Here is a 17,132-nt window from a genome sequence, read left to right on the forward strand (position 1 = left end):
GTTTGCCTTTTTAAATTTGCATGTTTTATTGTATAATAATTATTTTAGAAATACTCATATTTGTATCTTATTATAATATTGGCTTAATATTAATGGAACCATATAATAATTTAATTAAAATAGAGAACAAATACATTCTATGATTCATATTTGATATCATTACTATTTTTATTTCATTTTTCTGGTTATTAATTTGAATATTGTCATTGCTTTTTATTTTTATTTTTGTTTATTTTATTCATTCTGGCAAAACAAATAACAATATAAAACATTACAAATACAAAAAATCAGAAATTCACAAACATATAAGAATAATTAGGTGAGCCAGGGAGCAATTGTTATATTTTATCCAAAACTATCAGTGTCATTTTGTATAATTCTGATCTGTATTATATAAGAATTAAAACAATATCAAACAATTAAAAATCATTAAAATAATTTTTTAACTTGCAAATCAAAATTAATAGATATAATGAAATAATTTCAAATGTCAGGATTCTCATTAATATTATATAAAATGTACTGTTAAAATTGTTATTATTGTTAAATGTTGTTAGTAATATGTTTTTTTTTCTTTTAGGAACCTATTGCAGCATTAATATTGATGAATGTGCAGGAATTGTTTGTAATGGTAGTTACATTTGCAACGACTTGATTAATTATTATGAATGTATCTGTCCAGATGGAACATGTAAGTTTTTCTTAGTTTTGTGGTTTTGGTACTTATTAAAATTATGATGATGGGAATGGTGGTGATGATTATGATAACCATGATAATACTGTAGCAGTGGTGTCAAAGATTGAGAGGATCATATTTGTGATGAGATGAATGATTATTCATGCTCATATACAAAATATTAGTCATTATCATTTTTCTTATCAATTAAATAGTAATATTAATACTGACTTTTTGCTAATACTAACCATGGGAATTGAAATATTGTAACACATTATTACTCTCATTATTATTTTAATTTTTTTAAATCTGATAGCTGAAACAAATGGCCAATGTATTGACATTGATGAGTGTCTCAGCAACCCATGTAAAAATGATGCAATTTGCTTCAACGATGACAACAGATATGAATGTAACTGCACTGAAGGCTACCAGGGAACTAATTGCAACCATGATATCAACGAATGTGATTCGAGCCCATGCCTCAATGGTGCAACATGCGAGAACATGCTAGCCATGTTTAATTGTGTGTGCGCACCAGGTTTTAACGGCATAAACTGTGAGAATAATATAGACGAGTGCGGATCAAACCCCTGTTATAATGGGGCTACATGCATAGATCTTATTAATACATTTAGTTGTTCTTGTGTAGATGGTAAGATGATTTTATATTTTCAGATTTGGTAATTTATTAAAATTTATGACATCTAGTATATATATATATTGAACTGCATTAATTTTGTTATTAAACATCCAGATATTTCATCCCGTGACTGGCTATAATTCTGTATGATTTCTCCTAAAATTAAGGTTATGAGGGTGATTTATGTGAAGAAGATACTGACGAATGTTGGTCCAGTCCATGTGAGAATGAGGCCACCTGTACTGATAACATCAATAGTTTTGCTTGTATATGTGCACCTGGATTTCAGGGTAAGAACACATGTCATGCTTTGTAAGGTAAAGTATTATCGTGGTGCTATCACTTGTATATTATGCAGAGGTTGTGTGTCACCCTCAATGTTTAGCTAAGAATTCTTATTCCTGTTGGTAAATCATTTTAAAATAGTTACTGGTTTGATTCAATCTCTATCAAAATGTCTACTATAGTTGGACATCCTTTTTCATGTTCTTCCGTTTTTAGTGCAATTTAGACCAGAGAACAGTTTTATTTGATGTTATGTGTAGCAAGTAAATTTTAATTTGAAAATATTCATTTTTCTTTATGTCATTGTACTCAATCTGCCAAATGACAATCAGTTTCTGTTGAAATGGTGTAATGCTATATGGTTAAGAAATAATCATAGATCACATGGTGTATGGCAGCATATGGCAAATTACCATTAGCATGTAAACCTATGGTGCTTAAATAGCATGATGCAACTGGTATTTTATGCTAGGCAAAAAAGCATGTTGCAGATAGTGAAATGCACTCAAAATGTAGCGTTGTGGTACGTAGCAAAGCTGCCGCTACGCTACTTCGCCAATGTTACTGTTGTAATGAAAGTTTTTGTTTTGAATGTTTATATTTGCTGCACAAAATGACCATGGAAGTTGGTGCCTAAAAATAAGCCATTCTGTCATCATATATTTATTTATTGTATCATTGTATTAATTATTTTTGATAAACTGTCATTAAAATCATCATTGAGTTTATACTATACTATGTTTATCTCTTATTTTACTGGTTGTTCATGGTAATATTAGTTTGCATCTTACCATTTGATTTTATTTTTTTTAAGATCATAGTGATTATATCTTTTCATTATTAAAATGTTTGGTTCTTTTCATACAAATAAATGTTTTTACTTTATGATAATGTGCTTATTTTTCATTGTAAAAATTTTCATTTTGTATTACACAATAGCAAAAAATTGTCCCCTGAATAGGGATTGGCTATAATGATAGAAGATATACAGTACTTTCATTTACTGGCCAAAAAGTGTCCCCTTTAGGGGTGTCCCAAAGGAGAGGTTTTGTTGTACTGGCCTTTAATTTTCATTGGTTATATCAGAACTTATCTTACAATTGGCACCCGTTCACAATTTTTTGGTCTATCATCTCTCAATACAAACATTATTGCTTTATTCTTTACCTTGATTATATTTGCCATTAAAGGCTATGTTCTCACCACACGGCAGCTAACGGTTAGCAGGATCCGGATCTTGCTAACCGTTAGCTGCCGTGCGTCCATGCGAGAAAATCCCGATCCGGATACCAACAATATGATGATCGAATCACTGGTCTGTAAGAAACTAGAAATTGTAAACGCGTATGTGTGATTGGTTGATGATAGAAACGCCCTTAACTTGCTAACTGAGAGCGCTTGCTAACCGTTAGCGTATTCGGATACCGCTAACGGTCTCACGCAGGTGCTAACGGTTAGCTCCCGATCCGGATACTAGGGCTCTCGTGAGAACCGGGCTTAAGCCATTTTTTAAAAATATCGTTATTAACAGTACTGTAATATCATCAGAATCCACATATTGTAACATAACCATCATAATCATCATCATTTTATTATTTATAGGATATATACCTTTCAATACTTCATTCATTTTGTATATCAATTTATAAATGAAAAATGTAAATGAATTGATTGGTCATCTGGAAATTGATTGGAGGTGCTTATTTTCTGGTGTGACTGGCACTGGATCGGGTTTGTGTTATGTGAATTTACGTGCTTCCTACGATTTGCCCTACATACAGGTGAACATTACATTGGCTAGTCTTTCCTTATTTTCATTTTCTGAAATGGGCATATTAGGCTCTGGCAGTGAGGTGCTTTAAAATTATTTACTAAAATGTTGCTAAACTGAATTGGGTTTTTCATACTGCATAGATTTTTGTCTGCTGAAAAACTATTGTTGTATTCTGAATGCAAACAACAATACAAGGGGTGCTTCTCTGTTATTATGCTTCCGTATATTTTCCATTGATTTGTATTTGAGGCCAAATCCATTTACACAACACAAGGTGCTATACATTAAACTATGTCTCATTATGAGGTTTAGGGTGTGGAGTTGTTTTTGGTGGGAAAAATCCTGTTTCCATGACAGGATCCTGGGATTGGAAGCCAACATCTTAACCACTAAGCTATTCAACTACACATGGATATTGTATAGAGGATGTCATTTATGATTGTGATCAATTTTTTTATATTTTTTGTAGGTGTGACATGCGGACAGGATATTAATGAATGTGCATCCAATCCATGCCAAAATGATGGTGACTGCATTGATCTCACCAACGATTACTTTTGTAACTGCACATCAGAATGGATGGGCAAAACCTGCACAGAACAGTATGATCCCTGTATTTTTCTAACACCCTGTGAAAATGGTGCCACTTGTGCATCAAATCCACCAAGACCAAACTATAACTGTACATGTGTCGTTGGTTTTGATGGTAGTAATTGCGAAAACAACATTGATGATTGTAAAAACGTAGTGTGTCCTAATAATGTCACTGTGTGTTTTGATTTAGTTGATAACTATGAATGTAAGTGTCCAATTGGATATGAAGGCGACCTATGCAATGTTGATATAGATGAATGCGCTTCTAACCCATGCAAGAATGGTGGTACCTGCAACGATCATACAGGATTCTACAATTGCAGCTGTGTTCCTGGATATGATGGTGTGAATTGTGCAAACAACATAGATGAATGTGCAAGTTCACCTTGTCTAAATGATGGTATCTGTCGTGATTTGGAGAATGCATTTGTATGTCTTTGTCTTCCCGGTCTGGACGGTACCCGTTGCGAGGTTGATATTAATGAATGCCTGTCAATACCATGCAAAAATGGAGCGACTTGTAATGAATCACTTGGTGATGTAGATTGTACCTGTGTACCAGGGTACACAGGTAAATATTGTGAAGTAAATATAAACGAATGTGAATCCTCACCTTGTCAAAATCGTGGCACCTGCGTGGATGGAATCAACGAGTACAACTGCACTTGTATGCCCGGCTATATTGGTGTGAACTGCGAGATAGAATTCAACGAATGTGAAAGTACCCCATGTTTAAATCACGGCGTATGCATTGATTTGGTGAACAAGTAAGTATAAACTTCTGAACTTACAATTAAATATCATATTTAGGTTGATTACTACACCCCACTTTGTATGAAATTGAAAAGACACTGTTCCTAATAGCAATACCACATTTCATCATGCTATGCAACCTGTGAACCACAGCTTGGGCATAGATCTGTATTAATGAGCTTATTCACACTCACTTATGCACTTTTAACATATTTTTTTATATTGCTTATTTAATATACATTTTACTACTTTTCAGTCATCAACCTCCTTTTGCACTTGTTTTCATATTTATCCATCTCTTAAATATTTTATCAATTTTTGAACCTAAAAGCTAATAATTTATGGCAAGTTTTTATTTAAAGTAATAATAGAATAATAATACTGTAATGATATTGATAATGATAGCAGTTTTATATATTCACAGAAACACATTTTCTCATTGTATACAACCCTCATCTAAAATGATATACATCTATAATTATTTTTAATATTATAATGATAATTAATAATAATGTCTTAAATTACAGTAACTAACAATATCAGTTAATGTAACTTGATTGATAATTATCTTTACTAATACTGTATCTCTCATCTTAATTTTAGATATTTGAAATGCAGAATTGTATAAATTGTGGCACTACTCTAAACAATGGTTTTGAAATATAGATATAATAAATATAAGATATTTTAATGATCATTGTTTGAAGTTGATTTGTAGATTATAACTGAGACAATATAGTTGTATCATATTATAATTATAATATAGTTAGCATTTTAAGCCCATTAGATTGCACATATCTAATTCTCTACTGTTTTTCACCTCTTATAATTATTGCTTTTCTGTTATTTCTTTGTTTCATTTCTGCTCATCTAATTTCTAGTACATTGTCAGCTCAACCATCCATGCGGTGAGTGAAATTAGTCTGGGATGTGTTCACATTGGCGGTAGTAATTCACTTGTGTTGGTGCCTGTGTGAAAGGCACACACGGTGGACTTCCATTGCTCATGATCTGTTTTTGAATTAATTGCTCTCTTTTACATTTTCTGCTTTCATCTTCATTGCTGTATGATTAATAGTTATTTTCATCAGATAGTAACTTTCCTTTCATTGTTCATTTTCCTTTTTTTGTTTACCCAAACTGTATTTTAATCTAGTATACTAGTAGATTATAATTTCCAAATGGTATAGAATTATATGTTATAAGATATGATACAATTCAATGAATTTATTTCATTATTCTTTTATAAATATGTTTTTTCCCCTCTATAACTATACCATGTGTAGTATGGTGTTGATATTTTTTTAATTTCAAAATAATTTACATAATTTTTTTAAAAGAATATTTCATTTGAATGTGTTAATTCGCTGCTTAATTTCTAAAATTCATTTTATGATTAATCTGGGCCTTTTAAGATTCTACTATTCATTTGTATTTTGAAAGTTATCCCTGTGGCCTGTGGTTAAATTTAGTTGTCATTCGTTGAGATCTAGTATTTGAAAATAAACAAGAACGTGCTTAGTTGCAAGTAAAATAGAGGGCAGCAGATATACTTTTTAACAAATTATTTAACTTGAAATTGCCATCTTTTAAATTTACAATATTCTCATGATTTTACCGAACTTCTTTAATTTGTTTCAGTTTATTAAGTCCATAATATTATTGTTATAACTTTTACCTTGATTGTCAGCATGCCCTTTGCTAAACCATTACTAACAGATTTTGTTTGAATTTTGAATACATATTTTACAATTAGCTTCAATGTTGTAATGCTTGTTTGCATGTAACTCTGATAATATAATGTCAGATGTACCATACTACCATATGATTATAAATAGATGAATACTGTAGTTCCAATATCAGGGACCATTATTTTATTAAAGGTATAGAGTATTTTTTTCCAGGTCATATTATTATTATGTTATGTTATTGTTATTATTATTATTAGATTTTATTTAACATCATTGATGTGTGTTATAAAATAATAATTTAACTTGTGGTAATTGTTTTCCACTTAGGTTTGAGTGCAACTGTAATAATACAGGATTTACAGGTGACACATGTAAGATAAACATAGATGAATGTGAGTCATCGCCATGCCAACATGAATCAACGTGTAGAGATCTTATTAATGATTACAACTGTTCTTGTCATGCGGGTTATGAGGGCAAAAACTGTGAGGTTGACATTCCAGAATGTGCAAGTTTTCCTTGTCAAAATAATGGTACATGCTTTGAGAGGTCGAATGCTAGTTTCTACGGTATCAATGGACCATTTAATGACAGTTTCAGCTACGATAACGCAGAAGGCTTTGTTTGTGAATGCATGCTAGGCTTTGTAGGCACATTCTGTGAGACAAATTTTGATGAGTGTGGTTCATCAGCATGCCTTAATGGTGCAACCTGCATTGATATGGTGAACATGTTCCAATGTCGTTGCGCCCCAGGTTACCAAGGTGTTTTGTGTGAAATCGAAATCGACGAATGTCAATCATCACCATGCTTTAATGGCAGTACTTGTGTTGACCATGTTGCAGCTTACATGTGCCTATGTGCTGACGGGTACGGCGGCATCAACTGTGACATCCGCTTGATAGGATGTAATAGTTCAGACTGTCAGAATGATGCTGTATGCATCCCGTATTACAATATCACATCTTCAACCCATGAGTTCACCTGCCGTTGTTTGGATGGCTACACTGGAACTTCTTGTGAAATATCTACAGCAGCATCATTTGATGATGGATCCTATCTTACTGATTCCTCAGTGAAAGATAAAGAAACACTGAACTATTCTCTCCAGTTTGCCACAACCCTCCCAGGTGGTCTTCTGTTGTACTCTGAAAACCAAGGTGGTGGTTACTTCCTTGTGGAGCTTTTTAATGGCCAATTGTTTTTAAAGTATTCTGGAGAGAATGAAAGTTCACTGGAGTTAAACAATGTGAATTCTGGGTTAAATGATGGCAATTTTCATACCGTCACTGTCATCATCACCAACAGTGCCATCACTCTCACTGTGGCAAGTACTTCAGTGACCAAATCCACCAACATCCCTAGTAATTATAACTTGTTTGTATTTGGGGAGCTCTTCATCGGAAATGTGGATCCATCAATGGAAGCAAGGGTAGCAGAAATATCACAGTCAGATGAAGCCTATGTAGGATGCATGCAAGACATATTCAACAATGACGGCACTCTGATTCTACCACCTGGAGCAACTAGCAGACGAAGGAGGAGGCAGACGAGCACAGGTACAACTTCCCAGGCTGGATGCAGTCGCGTTGAGCAATGCACATCCACAACATGCAGTGGACAGGGCAGTTGTGTAGATTTGTGGTGGACATTCAGCTGTGACTGTGACCCAACATGGACTGGAATCACTTGTAATAATTGTAAGTATAATTTTTGACAAGCAAGTCCAAGGCCAGTTGTAATGAAAACTATGGTGAAAATCTATTGGGTCGAATTAATGCACCAAGTTTTATGAGTTAACAAAGTTATTTTGAATCAACACCAAGTACAGTAGGCCTATACTGTCAGTGTTTGTGGGATTGCAAAGAGGGAATGCCTTCTGTGACTTATACACACGATTGATATATTTCCATGCACAGAATGTCACAATCAACAAAACAATGTTTCGAGATAAAAAAAAAAAAGAGCATTTTAGTCTAACAAAAATACGGATTCCATTGGACAAAATTACAACAAATTATTTTATGATCTAAATATAAACTTAATTATTTGTTAAACAACACACTAAAAGTTTACCAAAGTAGGACCAATACTCTGTAGAAATGTATACTGAAGTAGTAGAAGTTCTATTTACAAGGGGTATTAAAAGAACATCTTCTTGCTATTTACAGTATTCTTAGGCCCCCTACTCGGGTATTGCCAGGATTTTCCCGACCGGGGGTCCAAGGTCGCCAACTGGGGCTGATGTCCCTGACGAGAACAAAGTTGACATGGTCAGGTGTGGCTCAAAATCTTTCGAAAGTAGTCCAGGGGGCAGTCCCCACCCCCGAAAATGTGATAATTTAGGGGTTTCACAAAGGCTTAATTAATCGATTTTACAGTCTATTAATACAGTATGTAGAAAATACTTTTTTTTTTCTCACTTATTGCGTGACACTGGTAGACTTGGTTAATGGTTAATCACTTAGTTAAGAATAGCATACATACAGTAGGACTATTCAGTTTCTAGGTCTACTGATAATTAAATGATCTTCAATCCAAAAAAGTTGCTTGGATCTTAATTGTTAATTCTTTTTGTAATAATTTTTTTTTCAATTATAAACATCAGATACATTAACATATTGTACTTGGATGGCTCAAAATACAGACCTAGGATTGAACAAACTGTATACATTAGACCACATGTCATGCATAATAATATGCATATAGGCCTATTAATGAAATTTCGGTTCTTAAACCTCTTTGTATTTGAAAAATTGTTAACAAATTTAAGGAGACCAGGGCAGGCTACCCCCCACCACGTTAAATCCGTCACTGCAGTCCATAATAATTTCATTCAGCAAAATCAGTCAAGGACCTTGATTCAGTCATGACTATAGGAAAATTGCCTGTCGATTTATAATCAGGTGGTAATGGGCAGGAACAACACGATTTCTTGCTCCATAAACAAGATATTGTTACATTGCTGATATTTAATGCATGTTTGAATCCATTTGATTTTTAAAAATTTTATACATAGCATTGGTACCTGCCACATTTAGCAACGAAAACAGCACAAGCTCTGCTATATTTACACAAACGGGCAATGTCAATACCTTCACGTCACTTGAACTCAGCTTTAGAACCAGAAAGACAAGCGGACTCCTTTTCTATTCTGAACTTGACCACAGCTACTTCGCAGTTGAGCTTATCAATGGAAAAGTTTCAGTTAATTCCAGTTTTTCAAACCAGATTCAAACCAACGATGCTTACAGTGACGGAAACTACCACTTTTTAAGTGTGATGAGAGACAAAACGTCACTTTCTCTCATGGTCGACTCACAAACATTTGTGAACGTCTCTACAACTGCTAATGACAATTCATTGCTATTTAACACACACTTTGTTGGTGGTTCGAATACTCCTATAGTTGATGGAGTGGTTGGTGACTACTTTAAAGGTTGCATTGTAGATGTTCGCTATAATGAACTGCATCTTGAATTCTATCCAGTTAGCATTGAAAATTTCACACTAAATTCGTTGGTCATGTCCAGCAATAGCTTTAACGTTCTTGAGGGATGTATATCAGATGATACATGTAAATCATCCCCGTGCACAAACAATGGAACTTGTATGGTAACGTGGAATGATTACCAGTGTAGCTGTAAAAAGGGCTTCCAAGGAAAGAATTGCTCTGAAGAAACTGCTTGCACTCTCGGAGCGTGTCCGGATGGTGCAACTTGTAACGACCTGGATGATGGGGGAATAGAATGTAAGTATAGCCAACAAAAATATAAACATGATGGCGTGATGCAGTTCCATATACGTAATTTTACACAAAATAATATATAACTATTTAATGATAATAGTGGACTTGCATAGCACACATCATGCTATGGGCTCTATGCACTTCACATTATCATTACCTAGTCATTGGATTAAAACTTAGGGAACACAATCTCAGCTTCAGTATCATATAATGTTTGCAGCAGCAGCCAATCAATGCCACTTATACTCCTGGGTGGAATAAAGCAGTGCAGAAAAAGTGCCTTGCTCAAAGACACAAGCAAAATTGTTGGGAAACCAAACTGTTCAAAACATGTAAAATAAATTACTAATCTCCTTTTTAATGTAACTAGGGACCCGTGGAAACTGCAGCGTATCACAGCCCCCTGGTGGTCAGTTGGACAGAATGTATCAACAGTTCCTAGACTGAGGGTGCAGCAATTTCATGTGCAATTTTATTATCAGGAGGGTACATTAATGATCTGAGAATGCAATTTCAGGTTTTGTCTATTCACAAGAAATATTTCAGTTGAATTCAAAACAAAATATTTTCAAAGCTTATAAACCTTATATTATTATTCTTTGTGTAATTTAAATGTCATATTTCACTTCCATTTCTGCAGGTGTCACTGTACAAACATTTTCCGTTGAAAGTGGTATCACGTATGTGAACAACGTCACAAATACAGACTTAACCAGCGTGTCGCTACAATTACGTACGCGCAATAATTATGGCCTTCTGTTGCACTCCAACAATGCCGATGGATTTTTCACTTTGCAAATTTATGACGGTAAAGTGCTCTTAAAGTTCAACATATCTGGTAGTACAGGCACATTAGAAACAAGTGCAACGGTGAATGATGGTAGCTGGCATGATGTCGACATTGTGATCACACACAGCCTCCTTAAAATAATTATCGATGATGTTGATGATGTATCAGGAAGTGTTGTAATAACATCATTCAACACAGTGATCACAAACACGCTTGTTTACCTAGGTGATGTTAACTTTACTAATACAGAATTCTTTAACAATAGCATCGGATTTGAAGGCTGTTTAGAGGAAGTCCGTGTCGGGCAGCTGCTACTGCCATACCTTGAACCAAATCAGTACAACAGTGTAAGTCCCGAACAGTTTACTATTTCCACGATGGTTGATGTTGTATCTGGTTGTCAGGGACGTGCAGTCTGTGATTCTGGTCCATGCATAAACGGTGCAACTTGTGAAGACACTTGGAATGATTACTCATGCCAATGTGCAGATGGTTTTGATGGCGAACATTGTCAAAACAACATCAACGAATGTAGCTCCAACCCATGTTTTCAAGGATCTTGTGTGGATCATATTAACTCATACTTGTGCGAGTGTTATTCTGGATATAATGGCAGTTATTGTGATCAAGACATTAATGAATGTGACTCCAACCCTTGTGAAAATAATTTTGCGTGTACAAATATGGTCAACGACTTCTCTTGCAATTGTAGCGCCAACTACACAGGAAAAACATGCAGTGTATCGATTTTTGTGAGTTTATTTTCAGTGTACTTTTTTCAGAGTATTATTTACTTGGTTTTACAGGGGCAGATAAAGAATTTTTCAATCCGAGGGCCACAAAATTTTCAGAATAGATAAGTGGGAAGCACTAGCAGCAGTGGAATAACGAATGGCCTGTAGGCCCTTTTGCATTTTTGTACACATTTTGTATTGTATTCTATTTTTTCTGATTTTTATACATAGCAATTGGTATGCATTGAAACTATAAAACGATTGAAAAAATAGGGTTGGGAGTTGGACTTGTGAGCTCGGTTGTTGCTTTATTTTATTTTTTTTAAATACATTTATAGGTTATACTAAAAGGCAATTTCATGCCAGGCAAGCACAACTACTGCGCTACTGATAAATGATTAGAAGATTTTTTTAAATTACTTGTTTTTGATGTAATTAGATTTAAATGGATTTCTTTTTCACCTGTTAGGATTTGGTAACATGTGATGACTCTCCTTGTGATAATGGGGCAACCTGCATGGATGTGGCAACCCCATCACCAAACATGGTAGGATGTTGTATTCATTTAGCACAGATACAAGTGATATTTACGGAATCAGTATTATCACTCATTACTAATAATAGTTAGAGATCAAGTGGACTCCAATATTCACGGGTCAAAACAGTCCCACATAAATGAAAATCTGTCACAAACTAACCTATTTCCTGCTGAAGTTCAATAGAAAGGCTTATAATTATCATATTTTGCATGACTGTACAATATTTTTTTTCTTGAAGTCACCTGGCTATGACTGTGCATAGCAATTCACCTTTGTGCCTGATCAGTCATGTGATCTATATAAGATACTCTAGTAATAATATTAATAATTAATAATAATAATAATGACTTTATTTGAGAACAGAAAACTTGATTACAGATTAATTTTGTGTTTTTTAACAAGGCCATTTAAAAGTAAATATATCTAAAATACAAAATTTAAATTAGAAAAATCAAATTAAAAAAAAAAAACAAGACAAAAGCAAAAACTTAAATAATCAAAAACAAAACAGAATTAAAGAAATACTGTAAAAAAAGAAGGAAAATATATATATTTTCTTATGCAAGAAACTGTCAGTTATTTGGTAATATGTACTTCGCTTAGTTATTGTTTTAAACGCTCGAGTTAATACACTGTAAAGATGGCTGCTCGGTGACTGTTTTTGCTGAATGTGTCTGTTGTAAACGACACCATAATTGCTGCTTCTGTATTTTAAACATGAAATTTCTTTTATCAAATCACTAAAATATGTTTCAACATTACATCCGAGACATTAGGACATGAAAGATATCAATGGTAAAGCTTGGACATATATTGAGAGAAATGTTGACTGAAGTGATTACATAGTATGCAGCGATGGTGTATGCCTAGCCTGCCAGATGGATTGTCCTGAGACATTCATTTGCCCTCGTGATCAAAATGAACGATTCCATTTAATCATTTATGCTAGCCATAATCATAATATAATATATAATATAATTATAGTAATAAGAATACTACATGTATTTCCGTGGTTCATTATTGTACGATTTTGCAGAACTGTTAATACAAACTCCCAGGCCTTGGCTGGCCTAGTATTGCACAAGGTACGATTTCAAGCTTAAAATCACAGCCTAAAATCAGCTTTTTTTTTTAAATGTACAGCAATATATTGCATAAAAGTTAGCAATATAGTACACTTTTGTAATAGTATTACAATATTATCAAATACATTACTTAATAGCAAACAAACTCTGACAGTGATTTTCAGAAATTTACAGTACAGCTTCGCTATTCAGTATCCAGTGATTTGATTTAATACCTTATACAGATGATGTCTCTATCTTGAAGTAACCAAGTGCAAAAGGTGGATTGTTAAGACTAGATCTTCCTGGAGCAGTGTCTCTCATCTTGGGTGGTTTGATTATTGTTCACGTGCACATGTATGATTTTAACCTTTTTCAGGGACAGTATAAAGGTGGCTGTGCACTTTTATGCATTTTAATAGCAAGCATTATTAGGCACTCAATATTTATGTGCAGATGAACAAAGATTGTGTAATTGATTTTAAATAATTAAATTTGTTAACTACTGTGTTTTTCACCAGCTTCTTATCAAGTGCATTTGTGCTGCTGGCTACGAAGGTCCAACCTGTTCAACAGAGATCGACTATTGTATCAACAATGCATGCTCTTTAAACAGTGTATGCATGCCAACAGTGGAAAAACAAAATTACACGTGTCAGTGTTTCACAGGGTACGAAGGCACATTGTGCAATGAGAACATAGATGATTGTGCTAGCAGTCCCTGCCAGAATGGAGGTACATGTACAGATGAACTCAACAGTTACAACTGCGATTGCATTCCAGGTATGTTTTACCAACTTGCAATGTGTTATATTTCACATGCATTGCAGGTATTGAATACCAAATTTAAATCCTGATTTTATTTTAATGACGAATATAAACCTAAAATGTCTGGAAATGACACTCCAATACATTACAAAATACTGAATTTCAAAAGTTTGAGGTTGATTTCAACCACTCGTAAGCAAAGGTGTGGGGGGTGGGGCTCTTTCGAAACCTTTGTAAATTTAAGCTTCATATTTGAGTGACACATAAAGAGTGAACTTTATGCTAGTATGCAAATAATTATCTAACTATATCTGGTTTCATTTTGCTAGCTTCTGGTTCTGCTTTTTGTTCTGATTCTGGATTTGTTTTCTAAATAGAAATCCAGAATAGGTTTATTTTATGCTAAAGTTAGCAAAATATTCTAATTTATCTATTGCCACATCTATGCTGTCATTGCCAAAAATGTTTAGTAAAGAAATAATTTTTAGGGGTTCCCCCTACAAATCACAATGCAGTTTTATTCCTGTTTATATACAATCGAACTTGTAGCAAAATACTTGCTTACATGTTTTAATTTAAAGAGAGCAAACTTGACGTAGTAGACTGGCAAGCAGCTGTCTTTGCCTATTTATTTAGTGTTCATAAAATCACAATGACAGCACTTCTCTTTCTGATTTTGAAAACCTTTTCTTAAAGTTTGAGATTTAAAATAGAACAAGATATTATATAATCTTGCTAGATAACAGGTAAGTATGGTATACAAGTGGATGAAATATTTAAAAATTGAAGGTGTTTCATGCATATATGCATTTATTTGTGTTAGTATTTCATAGCTGCTAGAAGGCAGTGCTATGTAAATGATCTGTATATTTAATAGTATGTTCCTTGAATGAATGTTGTCGAAATATTGAATTGACAGAAATAAGTAAATTAAAGGGAATGCATCTCATTAAAGGAGATTAAACATTTATATAGAGCTAAAATTAAATATAATTCCATGAAAACTACTAATAACAGTGTAATGTAACAAACCTTCTCTTGTGACGGTAGCCCTACAAACATAGTAAATGTAGTCATTGTTAATATTATAGTTATATTGTTGTATTGTTTTTATTGCTATTATTATTAATTATCATCATTATTTTATTTGCCTATCATTACTGTAGGTTACACAGGAATACATTGTGAGGAGGATATTGATGAGTGTTCCAGCGCTCCATGTGTCAAGGGAACATGCTTAAATGCTGTTAATTCATTCACATGCACATGTGATGCAGGATACTCAGGTAAGTATGGCATGAATATTCATGAGGGATGATTGCCAATTTGACCTGACCTAACCAATAAAATTCAATCTTTTAACAATAGAATGACAAAATAGAATATGAATGGTATTCATATTTTGTGGGATTACAGATTTACTGCACAGAATTCGCCCCATTGGAATATCGTCAACCATGCATTAACCAGGCTTTTTAGTATAGAAAACAACCATTAACAAATAATATATGGCAATTATAAACCATAAATTACTTGGGGAAATTATGAAAAAATCATTTTTACTTACAAAATAATTAAGTTAGTAGAAGTTGTTTGGTGTCACAGGTACAGTTTGGTGTCCCAACCTGAAGGTCAGAGTTTCAATCTCTCACTGTGCATTTTTCGTTTGATTCCTTGAGCAAGGCACTTTATCTGCATTGCTTCTCTCACCCAGGAGTATAAATAGGTACCTGGTGGTGTTGTCTGCTCCTGCACTGATTACAGCAGCAATGCTTAAGCATACTATAGATCCAATCACCGGGGACAGAATCGCTTTGTATCTGCAAAGATACAAAATAAGCAATTAAAATAATGAAATTAAATTAACATTTTTTTTCAAAAGGAGTGACGGAGAAAATGCTGTAAATTTTTTAGGAAAATTACCCTTCATCAACAGAAGGGGAATTCCCTCTTTGAGCTTATGTAATAATTGGTCAATTTTGACATGCTGTGAGTGTAACATTAACTGCATGTTCATTATTTATTAAGAATAATAAAATATTTCATGTTCATGCAATTCATCAAATACAGTATGCACAAATCCACAGACACCACCTTAGTCGTTTCGATTAATTTATTCATTTTGTTCCGAGTGTCCATATTAAGTACTATCATATTGATTTTAAAGCTTTTTTTATTGTGGAGTCAAAATTTTCTTACAAGTAAAAAAATACAATAAATATATTACAGTTACCTTGTTTGTAGAACTAGATTATGTCGACAAAGAATTTTTTTTTTCATTGCTATCATTTAGATTTTATTTTAAGTGCTCCTGAAATAATGAATTTTAATATTGATTTTTTTTAGTGATCCTGAAATAATGAATTTTAATATTGACTTTTTTTACTTACATTTTTTTAGAATAATTTTTAAATTAACAGTAATAAACTTAGTATTTAAAAAATAGTAATTAAAGTAATATGTGTCATTGGGATTGTATATTTTGGCATTTAATTAAATAAGCATCAGGAATATATTCCGTATTTACAAATATTTATACCAAAAATCCAACCAATGAGAACAGTCAGAATATTGTAAAAGAAGGTCCTCAGATTCAAGTAATTGTAGGTGATTTGATAATTTCAAAAAATTACCAACAGAAATACAAAAAGAAAAATGTGTACTCTATTATAAAAAATGTATACTTTTGAAGGTTTCATTAAATGCATGTATTTTGCACACACTAATGCCACAAAACCAAACACCACTGAGTTGTATGTACTGCAAATAAGATTTCTACTACCTGTAACCTGAAAATATGTTGTCTTTAAAGGAACCTTGGACCTTGCAAGGGTGTGGTTTAATAAATTGTAAAGCTATATACAACTCTTTTAGAAAATATTGGGATGGATTTTAATGATCTGATAGGCATGGGTCTTGTTTAATAAACTGTAAACATATTGTAAACAACTTAAGCTTTCAGAAAATATTAGGATGGATTTTAATGATAGGCAATATTTTATGATAAATTATCTGCACAGGCTTTTTGTATTTACTTCTCCATCTCCCCAGATAAAAGTGAACTAGTGCCAAC

At 33.3% G+C, this 17,132-nt stretch overlaps 1 protein-coding gene across 3 annotated transcripts in view; it reads left to right on the forward strand.

The window, feature by feature from the left end:
* The window catches only part of LOC117116491 (protein crumbs-like), a 43,733-nt gene that overhangs the window by 16,987 nt on the left and 9,614 nt on the right, over positions 1-17,132 (forward strand). For all 3 annotated transcript variants that reach the window (XM_033260554.1, XM_033260552.1, XM_033260555.1), the window contains exons 6-15: positions 581-691; positions 993-1,331; positions 1,487-1,609; positions 3,848-4,739; positions 6,744-8,116; positions 9,436-10,167; positions 10,805-11,706; positions 12,158-12,235; positions 13,813-14,074; positions 15,226-15,345. In XM_033260554.1, coding sequence (XP_033116445.1) covers positions 581-691; positions 993-1,331; positions 1,487-1,609; positions 3,848-4,739; positions 6,744-8,116; positions 9,436-10,167; positions 10,805-11,706; positions 12,158-12,235; positions 13,813-14,074; positions 15,226-15,345 — 4,932 coding nt within the window. The remainder of the gene's footprint in view (positions 1-580; positions 692-992; positions 1,332-1,486; positions 1,610-3,847; positions 4,740-6,743; positions 8,117-9,435; positions 10,168-10,804; positions 11,707-12,157; positions 12,236-13,812; positions 14,075-15,225; positions 15,346-17,132) is intronic.

This window comes from Anneissia japonica, unplaced genomic scaffold, assembly GCF_011630105.1.
Source record: "Anneissia japonica isolate Jap-2015-1 unplaced genomic scaffold, ASM1163010v1 scaffold2918_len238339_cov177, whole genome shotgun sequence".
Classification (NCBI taxonomy): domain Eukaryota; kingdom Metazoa; phylum Echinodermata; class Crinoidea; order Comatulida; family Comatulidae; genus Anneissia; species Anneissia japonica.